The 10,723-nt window shown below is 40.3% G+C and overlaps 3 protein-coding genes across 3 annotated transcripts in view; 1 reads left to right on the top strand and 2 right to left on the bottom strand.

Moving 5' to 3' along the window:
• pin4 (protein (peptidylprolyl cis/trans isomerase) NIMA-interacting, 4 (parvulin)) overlaps positions 1-10,723 on the top strand; it is a 66,981-nt gene that overhangs the window by 34,699 nt on the left and 21,559 nt on the right. The window lies entirely within an intron of this gene.
• On the bottom strand, positions 938-4,982 carry drd1a (dopamine receptor D1a). Its single transcript, XM_085475236.1, has 2 exons — positions 4,678-4,982; positions 938-3,900 (listed from the first exon to the last, which is right to left on the bottom strand). Exon 2 carries the CDS (start codon positions 3,520-3,522, stop codon positions 2,410-2,412), a length of 1,113 nt encoding a protein of 370 aa, XP_085331362.1. The 5' UTR covers positions 3,523-3,900; positions 4,678-4,982; the 3' UTR covers positions 938-2,409.
• LOC146717381 (uncharacterized) lies at positions 9,153-10,455 on the bottom strand. The gene is made up of 4 exons (XM_085465820.1): positions 10,207-10,455; positions 10,009-10,059; positions 9,780-9,917; positions 9,153-9,669 (listed from the first exon to the last, which is right to left on the bottom strand). The coding sequence occupies exons 1-4, from the start codon at positions 10,327-10,329 to the stop codon at positions 9,535-9,537; spliced, it is 447 nt and encodes a 148-aa protein (XP_085321946.1). The 5' UTR covers positions 10,330-10,455; the 3' UTR covers positions 9,153-9,534.

A 10,723-nucleotide genomic window follows, 5' to 3' on the forward strand; every position in this document is an offset into this window, starting at 1 on the left:
GAAGCAGTGGCAAATGCTAACTTTCTCCAAAGCTAAAAAGAATATTTACCAGCACCTCTAAAATTAATTCTGATTTGCGGTATAAAAAGGGTTTATATTACATTGCAATACGTGCAGGACTATTTCATTACTTCCTGGGGTTCTGCTACTGATGAAAGATTTCCAGACAGGAAACCAGAACAGACAGATAATTTTCCAAAACATGAGCCATTTTTTCTTCATTATATGGGAACATAGTGGCCTCACTAAAATAATAAAGATAATAATAATTAAGATTTGTCTTGTTTATTCATCTTTGATGAGCAAAATTCTTCTGACGATTACTGATTTTTTATTTTGGGGGGCTTTAGTGGAAATGAAAAGATGCATTTGATATAGAAAACATATTATTAAATTTGCAGTTTAAGTACAGCAGTAAATAAATGTAAAAATCAGTCTAAAGCATAATTTAAACTGTGGTCTAATGCATTTCATGTCAAACTAGCAACTTGAATGATGTGATGTAATAAGTTTTTTAAAAAACATCTTTATTACACCAAAATTCATTTATGTTTCAAGTGAAGTAAAACAGCTGATAAGTGGACTTTTATTTCCCAATAGAGTTGTGTGGTTTTTAATTAATTCTTACAAATTATGGTGTTCCTCTGTTTCCTTCTAACTTATATTTTGTACGAGAGTCCCGTTGCCTGCCATGCGGTTTTCTTGTGCTACAAGTTGCTTTTTTGCATTGTCCGTCTTGTTAGGTTTAACTCAGAAAAGCAGTAGTTTTAATGCTCTAAACTGTAGGCTGGCTGATTGTCTGGCATCTTGTGTTCATTGCCTTGTTGGAGTTCACAGAGAAATTCAGTAATGCATCCAAACCAATAAGAACTGTGACAAAATCAGTGAGAACAAGACCCATGGTAAATAACGGTCACAAAAAATGACACAATTGTCATTTAGATGTGCTTTCACTATGCAATTTATTGCACAAAGGAAGTGTGTCACCAGTTGACACTGTATTTCTGTTCAATTTCACAGGAACATAAAACAACATTACACCAACCCATTTCAGTTTTCACATAAAGAACCCATAATCCCATAATAATCCCATCCATAGCAGGTACAATACTGTCTTCTGCCAATAAAACACTTTCAAGCACTGGAAAAATCAGGCAATTTGATACAACATTAAAACCACAAACAGGTAAAATGAATAACATTCTTTATCTGGTAAAAATGGAATGCTCTGCAGGGAAACTTTGGGCTCAAACACTTATCTAGATGTTACTTTGACATATTCCACCCACATGAACATAGCGGCAGAACAAACACAACCCAGTGGCAACTTATTCCCTGAATACAGCAGGTCAAGGCACCCCTCCACCCTGCAAAAACTGCTCATGGATGACTCGACACAAGAAGAGCCCGAGGCACTGACCTGGCCTCCGAACTTAGCAGATCTTCAGTTGAGCATCTCCAGGATGCAATCCACCGTTGCCCCACCTCACAACCCACAGGGCCCAAAGTGTTACACAATATTAGGCAAATGGTTTTAATGTTGCCGCTGACTGGTGTCATTTCGGAGGTCACAAGTTTGTAAATTTGGTTTAAAGTTATAATGATTCGAAATGTCGATGATTTATAAATAACATTTCAACCAGTAACGAGGCAGTCGGTTTGTTTTTCCCCATCTCTGCATCCTATACGGATTCAGATCACATTTTTACGTCTCCACTTCTTAGGGATTTCCTTTTACACTTGAATTTATTCACTTTTCATTCTAGCTGTAATATTAAGTCACTTGTGGATGTACTTTACCTGTACATATGTTCAACATAATTTGGCTTGATGCTTTACTGCTGGAGTCTTTGCAGGTCCTGAAATGTCAGTGTAAAGACTAACAGTGTTTCTGTGTGCTGTCATGGAATTTGTTGTTGTAGTGTGCATGCTGGGTGCTACATGATATTTCGGGGAGCATGTTTTGACAGTGTTTGTTTGTGTGTGTGTGTTTGATGATATAGAAGAGAGCAGTGTCTGACATCATTAGGGTGTGTGCTGCCCAGTCATGGGATTATCTATCCCAAGAGCTTGTCAGCACCGCTGCTCTCCCAGATCCCTGGTGCAACAGCGGCGGATTTTAATCTCAATCCCAAATCCTCTCTCCTCTATCAGGAGCTTCTCCCATCTGAAGACAGTGTAGAGACAATGGCGAGCACAGCAAGCCCGCTATGGTAGACATCGCAAAGGCAGACCATTCACCTAATGCAAACATGGATGCATGTGGGGTCGTCGTACCCTTCAGTCAAAATAAGAGTTAGCGCACGAAAGCAGTCTTTGCATTTCAAGTCAATCAGACTGGCTGCAACAGGAACTCTTGGACTGTTTTAAGAATTAAGGGATGAGTCAGTGCTGTGAGAGAGTTGTGAGTCATTTCTTGTTTAGACTGGCCGTCTCTATGTCGTGGCCTCCTGGATACAGTCTGTGGCATCCCAGCAGGATGGAGAAGGCCTTCCGGAAATCCGCATTGAAGGCATAGATGATGGGGTTTAGGGAGGAATTAGCCCAGCCGAACCACACGAACACATCAAACGTGGTGGGGCTGATGCAGGGGAAAGCCTCCCCTCCGCTCGACTGCTCGCAGAAGGGCACCATGCAGTTGAGGATGAAAAATGGGAGCCAGCAACACACAAACACCCCCATTATCACTGACAGCGTCTTCAGCACCTTTGTCTCCCTCTTGAATGTCAACCTGAAGGAGCTCTCCGAGTCTGCGATGCTGGAGCCTCTGCCCATGCTGTCGTGTCTGTTTTTGGCACTTTCGGCTGCCCGCTCTAGAGCAGAGATCCTCCTGATTTGTCTGTGGGCAATGCGGTAAATCTGTGTGTAGGTGGCCACCATGATGACCACAGGGATGTAAAAGCTTATAAGAGAGGTGGAGATGGCGTAGGTCCTATTCAGGCTTGAGTCACAGTTCTCTGGGTAAGATGTAGCGTTTGATGCCAGTGAAACAGAGGACCCAGTAAGAGCAGTGTAAGATTTGGTTTGGGCTTTATGCCAGTTGAGCTGCACTGGAATGAAGGAAATGAGGACAGACAGCGTCCAGGCCACACTGATCATAATATAGGCCACTGTGGGTGTCATCTTCCTCTCATAGCGGAAAGGACTGGAGATGGCCCAATAGCGGTCCAGGCTTATGACGCAAAGGTTCAAAATTGAGGCTGTGGAGCACATAATGTCAAAAGCTACCCAGGTATCGCAGAAAGAGCCAAACGGCCAGAATCCGGCGATCTCCGTCACTGCTTTCCAGGGCATCACCAAGATGGCAACCAATAGGTCGGACACGGCCAGCGAGATCACAAAAAAGTTGGTCACTTTAGAACGCAGATGGCGAAACTTGGTGACGGCCGCGCAAACCAGAGTGTTTCCCAGCAAGGTGGTGAGGATGAGCAGCGAGAGAAAACAGCCAGTTAGGACACGACTTGATGGCGCCTCATCCAAAAACCCATTGTCGATGACAGTTGTAAAGTTCATGGGATCCATCCCTGAAAGTGAGTGTGTGCTTGGGGAGGAGGGGGTTCTTTGCTTATGTCATACTGAAGAGTCTTGCTACATTTTATCCACTAGTTTCTATGAGGCTCCTGTTCTCCATTACTGCGAAAAGTCTCCATCAGTTTATCGTCTGATAAATCACGAAAGATGAGACATTTCAGGCAAATGCTCTCTGGGACAGTCATTTGCCCTCTGACCCTGTAAAATAGATTTGACATCATCTGAGCTGCACTGATGGAGAGGTAGTTGTACCTTAATTCCTCAGTGCAGTGGTGTAGTCACTGATTCTCTTCTGCTTGTTCTGTTTTAGCCCCAAACCCAATGTAATCGCAGGAATCCTCTGTCTGCTTACAGAACACATCAGTAGCCCTGGGGATTAAAAGAAATGAATTAGTCTAGAAAAATTCAATATTGTGTAAGATAAAAGTAATCATAAATATGCATGATTTTCTAAATGTTATATATCTTTTTTGTGGTTTGTTGTGTTGTGGTTTATATAATAGCTCTGATTGTTAATATAGCTGATTACGCAAAAGAATATTAGGGCTATTTTAAGTAAAAGGTAAAAAGATTTGGGGGGGAAGGGGCTCATTCAGCCTCATCACACCCCAAGCACCATTAAATGGCCCATGATAGAGCACAGTTTGGACAATAATAATCAATCATACCTTTGCATATCTCTTTGTAGCTCCTGATGCCCCAAATTTCACCTCCTTTTGAATAGTTTCCAGTTATAGTTATGTATTTGTAGAATTCGGATACCTCTCATAATGTGGTAAATCCGGGCTGAATCAAGGAAAGACCTATTTGCATAAATATAATTGTAAAGTATTATATTTAATCAGTGTTCTAATTACTATTCCAATCTTCCTCCACTAAATTTATTACTTTATCATTATTATTATTATTATTATTATTGCAATGGCCCCAATAAACCCTCGTACAGCTGTAATTTGTATTGCCAATGATCCGATTTAGAATAACACACTGTCTGGCTGGAGCTGTGAGAGCAGGATTTTCCCGTGAGCGGGCTGTAATTATTAAGACGTGACTCAAAACAAGAGTCACATCCTCCTACATATATACAAACTGTGTTTGCGGTTTCTCTATTTTATTGTTTTAGCACCAAATTCACTTCTTACTTACAGATAAAGTGTGCGGTCAGCTGCAGCTTGATACCACATCTAAAAACAAACGTCCCGCCGCTTCCATCCGAACTTCCCAGTGTAAAGTCCCTCCAAAGAGCATCCAGACCCCATTTCCTGCAAACACAAATAAATGCACAGTCCTGTGTCCTCCCTGGAAGCCAGCTCGCTGACTGTTGCTGTGATTTAATAGTACACACCACCGGATTCAAATGTCACTCAGCGCTCTCGCTGCGTCCTCCTGCAGCCACAGTGCGCATCTGCGGCCAGATCCCGAAGACCTCTGGCTCGCTTCCACACCGGCGCTCTGACGTTGTCCCATTCAGGAGAAAGTGCGATGGGAAAGAAAGCGCGTGACTGTGGCCCTTTGGCGACCGATCTCGGTCACTGCTTTATGACACAACAGGTTTCACGAGAAAATCATCACGCATCCCGTTCCCCGTTAAGCCTTGCTGTAGTTATTTTCCAGAGTCTTATTTAAATCTGGTGAAGTTTATTCAAATGAAGAGGTAGATTATAAAATCATTGCAAGGTCCGTTCAAGTACATTGGGTCGCTGAGGCCACCTGTTGGAGAAAGAAAAGAAATGCGGGCGCAGCATCCTGATAAAGATTTTTTTCTGCATTCTTTCGTCACATTAAGATAAAGAAGTATGTTAGTTGTATATTTGCTTTTAAAGTATATCCATTTTTGTTTAAACTGACCCCAAATCGATGTAGATAAATCAAATTCTGAGGTCCTTTCTTTTCTCTATTATCTATGATTATCCATATATTAGTATTAGTTCACGGGTGGCTAATTTAAAAACAAATCATTTCGATTAGGATATTTTAAGTGTATTCCTTTGGTCCTTTCTCATCTCTTTTGAGGCTCAGGCTCTCTGCCTGGCTGCCAGGAAATTAAAGACACAACAGGCAGGGGTAAGAGTTGAAAGGGTCAGAGAATAAATAGACAAGTTGAGGTGCACTGTTGCCTATATTTCTCTCTCACTGCATCCTCCTCTGTTGGTTTTCTGTGTTCAAAGGTGCACCTGCTACTCATCTAACTCATGTATACTTCAAAGACACCACTCCAAGGTTGCTGCTGTCTGTACTGTGTGATTTCCCACACGTGACAAGTGCCACGATAACCTCTTTATCTTACTTGTCTTTTCTAGCAATATAATGAGTCACTAAGTTACTCTTCAGAAAACCTGATGTGACTAAAAATGTGTGAGACTAGATTAGCAGAAGTCATCTGTAGATCTCCTTTTCGCAATCTTGATGTGCTCTTGTGGGAACCTAAGGAAATGAAGTTTTCAATCATGAGATCTTGGGTTAAAGTCTTTTTAAAGTTGTGAGCTTTTTTTTTTTGAAGTCGTGAGAAGGCTCCAGAGTGTTTTGTTCCTTTTTTTTTTTTTTTTTTGCTTGGTGATGACCCACAAAATATGCAAAAGCGATAAGTAAGATGGCTAAGAGCAAAAAGCAAAACAAAAAGCCAAAAAACCCCCAGCCCTCTTATCACACTCCTGTGTGTTAGTGTGAGTGCATGTGTGATACAGCCCTGCGTGTTTATCAGACATGCCTGTCTGTGCAACTTCATGCCTGTGCGTGCGTGTTTTGTGCCCTGCCATGCAAGCTTGTTAACTTTTACTTCTCTAAGGGAAGTTAAAAAAAGAGGCACTTCTGTCATGCTTTTCCCACTATGCCTTTCACCGAGTTAAATGGGGGTGGGGAACTTTCTGCATCTTCTATCCTCCAACACATCCCTTCCCACTCTTCTTAATTACAGTCTTTTATCATCTATACTTGCAATATGAGACTGATTATAAGATGAGGATAGATAAAATTTTATTAATAAATGTGGCAACTCTTTGCAGCAAAGTAGCCTAAAGTAGCTTTACTGATTGCTTAACAACTGGCTTAACATTGACAGGGTTAAACCAGGTTTATATGGTAAAAATGTACTCTGTGATGCATCTATAATCATTATTTCAGTTGTTATAAAAAGGTTGAATCAGTGGTTTCACTTTGTTAGTGGTTGAGTTACACCAAAATAACTGGGTTAGGTTTTGGAAATGATTGTGCTTAAATTATAATATGATAAGCGAGACTACACATTTGAACCTATGCATGCGTCATAGGATCAATGGTACGGGCTGTGGGTTTCTGTGACAAACCAGTAGCCTTTGACAGAGTGGTATTATCTAAGGACCTGGCCATGAGAACTGACTCACTGATCAGCAATAAACCTTTATTACGACTTTGTAATATGAAATGCTAAGTAAATAGCATTAAGAGTTTTTACAAAATAAATTACACCAGAATTCTTTTAATCATTAATTAATTTTTAAAAAGTGTAAAATTGTGTCTTAAATGTTATACATGCAGATGCCATCAGAACGTAACTGCTATAGTGTACAATACATAAAACATAGCGATCATAAAACTGTACTGTGTGTATAGTTTGACTCATACCTAAAGATGTAGTACTACTAATGATCCCAATGGGTCACCACAGCAGAAGGCATTTTAATTTTGACTGGATGCCCTTCCTTGTTGTTTGGTCAGAATCCACTTGTTTCAGTTCCTCTCACCACTGCCGTTGCTGCTTCTACACCATTGACCTCTGCTGTTTCCTGAGAAGGGCCCCTCATTCTCTCTGCCCACTTCACCAACCTCTCCGTTGACACCTCACAGCCCCCTGAGCCTCCGGAATGAGCATTATCCCCACCAGAGCCTTTCACGAATGAGTTAGTAAAGGCCTAGGGCTTTCTAACACTATGCTGGTATATAAACAGTTCATTAGAATGTATGCCTCTGATTAGATTGCGCTTGTAACTAATCTGAAGCAAGGCAGAGCTTTATTATGGGCACAGGCCAGAGAAGAGTTAACTTACTGAATTACTGAATAAATTGAAATGTATTTTTGTTAAGGGAACCAGCGCTGATGCAGCTCAATCTGTAAACTTAGTGTGGCTGATTATTCAGTGAATTTCTGGATACTGGCTGAGGAGAGATGCTGGGAGGAAAGGCACTCAGAGAAGCTTTTTTTTTAGTTAGTAACTTGATCTGCTCTCAGTCTGAAAAACTTAAATGCAAATGTTTTATGCAAAGACCTTGCTCTTTCTTTGCCTCCCCCCAGATCATACAACTGTGCCATAGATGCCTTACCTGGTGTTCCTCCCCCCACTGGTTGTCTTTACAACAATGGAGAAATACTTCCACGAAAGCAGGTATCATTTGGCCATCTTCTTCTCCTTTGGCCACTACTCTTTGTAAAGAAAAAAGATGGAACACTCCATGCATGCATAGATTGCCGCAGTTTAAATCAGATCACAGTAACAAACAAGACTCCGGCACTTTGCTCCTCTTGATGCCCCTGTGGAAGATGAAGTGATCTTACTTTCCTCATGTGTCATTGGGTCTCTTACCTGGGAGATCGAGACCCTCATCCAATCTGCACAGAAAAAACAAACCTGATCCCAGAGGAGGTCCACATAATTGTCTGGGGTCCAGCAGACCATTCGTTTTTTTGCAGTGGCACTTATGGCCTAATCTAGAGACTTCTGGTAGTACATCGGTGAGTGCACCATGTGCGCCCAGAATAAGACTGCCCACAATCCATCTGCAGCACTCCTAAAACCTTTACCTTTATTCCCAGCAGGTCCCTGAGGTCATGTGACCAGGGCTTGCTTGCTGTCCAACACACGAGGCTGAAAACAAAAGGCGACAAAGCTTTTGGAACTGTGGCCCCCAGATTGTGGAACTCTCTCCCTTTGAGCCTGAGATCTGTGGACTCAGTGGTCGCTTTTAAAAAACAGCTAAAAACCCATTTTTTTTAACTTGCTTTTAGTTGATTTTTATTTTTAGGTTTTAGCTTCTGTGAAGCACTTTGTGATTTTTATCTTGAAAGGTGCTATATAAATAAAGTTTTACTTACTTACTTACTTACCTGTCCCCATGGTCCCACATCTCTTTGGATTTCGTTACCAGACTTCTTGACAGGTAACACTGTCATTCGAACAATGACCTTACACTTCAATGACTAATATCATGGCAATGAGTATGCTGTGTGATATGCACTCCAAACTGGACTTTCATTGTGATGCATTAACAACCAGGTTTTAGGTAGTCTATGGGCGATCTTTAGTTTAAGTGTTATCATTAAAAAGTACAATGTCAAGTTAAAACCAAACCAAACCAGTTAGAACTACCTCTATATCGTTGTGACTGTTTAAGGCTTATAACAGCTCTGGCATCATGATGTCAAGCTAGACACTGCAGCATACATGTCAGTGTTCACCCACAGTATTATTTCTCTCAATAATTCCTTTTATAAAAGAAGAGACGGCCACTGCAAAGTTTTCAGAAATGTTCTATTCGTAAACTCTCTCAGCTGGAGGCGGTAAATCTCAGAAAGACAACTCTTTGTTTCTAAACTCTTTATTCCACAAAATTTTCACTATTAGTTCAAGGAAAACCACAGACCTCAGTGCTTAAAAAAAAAAAGACAAGAAAAGGCAAAACAGCAAACAGTGTTACATAGTCAACTGTTACCATGTTTTAAATAAAGGCTTTTAAACAAACTAATTAGTTGAATAAATAAATAAATAAATAGACAATAAAGTATAGACAAGTTAATTTACTGAAGACAGCAGTGCACTCCTTTCTCTATACTATTTTCACATGGTGAATATTACAACAGTATCACTGGGAGGTAAGGTCGTCAGTTGCATACAAAACAGTAAATTTTAAATAAATAGATATAAATATGATGAAATAAATACATAAATATATGGAAGCGCTTTTTTTAAATATTCAGAATTTGAAATTTGGAAAGTTAATACGTCAAGGGTTAGGAAGGAAAACTTCCTGGACTCAAGCTACCTTCACTTGAGGTGCTGTTGTTGTGCTTTTTCTGATTTTTCTGGTGTTCAGTTTCTTGAAGAAGCTTTTGTAGAAACGAAAGGTTTGATTGGACATGTGTTCAGCTTTCATACAGCAACTGGGATTCTGGAAAAGGAAAAAAGAAGCTATTACATTGCATGTCATCTGGATGGAGATGTTGACATAAACAAGCTGATCTAAACAGATCTTGTTAAGAGTTGTTCTGGTTGTCTTACGTTGGCATCATTGTGACGATGTGACAGAATATTCAAGTTTTTCAGAAGCTCTTGTATATAGTGTTCGTCCTCTTCTTGCACAGTCACGTTGCTGAGAAGTTTCTCCAGTTCTTTAATGACCACACCTGAACAATTGTGCTGCAATGGTAAAATGATAAGGCATAGTTCATTTATCATAACAAACGTAATGCATCTATCATCTGAGGAGATGATAATGGGCCTAACTTACGGGCATTTTTGATGAACATCTTGCAGGGACTTTAATGGTCGCACTACCATTCTGAAGAAACAGAAAAATAAATCAGTTAATTGCATTATGAACGGAATATTATAACATTGTAATAAACATCAGTGAAGCCACGGTACACTTTGTAACATAGTGCTGCGAGTGAAATAACGAGTTGCGATAAACATTTCGAGTACTTACATATGTGAAGTTGACTTTGCTGAGACTTTCGAGTCCATGTATGATCTCAGTAATCAAGTTAGTGTCTGACTTAACACTGACACAGAAATGCAACAAGGCGAGAACAAGGACGCACTTCATCATACTGCAGCAGCTTCTCTCTCTCTTCCTCAGTAGCGTCGTTCAGCTGTAACACTGATGTGATCAGCACCTCTGCCCATGCGTTTTATAGGAGGAAAGCGGAAGAAACCCCATACACACCTACGTAAAATTACCTTTCTTTTTTTTCATAGAGATGCGACCGTTTAAAAAAAGATTACTGTATGCCAAAAGTTATTTTTTGTTTTTTTTTTCAAAATAGCGCCCCAAGGTTTCACTTCTGTCTCAGTATTGCAGACAGATTGTTATCTTTCAACTTTTGTAAACAATAAATTCATGAAGTAAATACATTTACTTTATGAATTTATTTGCATTTGGTTTAGCGAGTAAAAAGCTACAACTTGTGTAATGCAAAATGAGCATAGCTGTCTTCACAGGC

Source organism: Copadichromis virginalis, linkage group LG2 (genome assembly GCF_057382275.1).
Source record: "Copadichromis virginalis isolate Kocher_CV1m ecotype Utaka linkage group LG2, C_Virginalis_male_GT1.1, whole genome shotgun sequence".
NCBI lineage: Eukaryota > Metazoa > Chordata > Actinopteri > Cichliformes > Cichlidae > Copadichromis > Copadichromis virginalis.

Excerpts from the sequence above, each read along its gene's own strand:
- LOC146717381 (XM_085465820.1), bottom strand. The coding sequence starts at position 10,329 with ATGATGAAGTGCGTCCTTGTTCTCGCCTTGTTGCATTTCTGTGTCAGT. Across the intron at positions 9,918-10,008 it reads GATGTTCATCAAAAATGCCC|CACAATTGTTCAGGTGTGGT; the intron begins GTAAGTTAGGCC and ends TTACCATTGCAG. Across the intron at positions 9,670-9,779 it reads ATCGTCACAATGATGCCAAC|AATCCCAGTTGCTGTATGAA; the intron begins GTAAGACAACCA and ends TTCCTTTTCCAG.
- drd1a (XM_085475236.1), bottom strand. The coding sequence starts at position 3,522 with ATGGATCCCATGAACTTTACAACTGTCATCGACAATGGGTTTTTGGAT.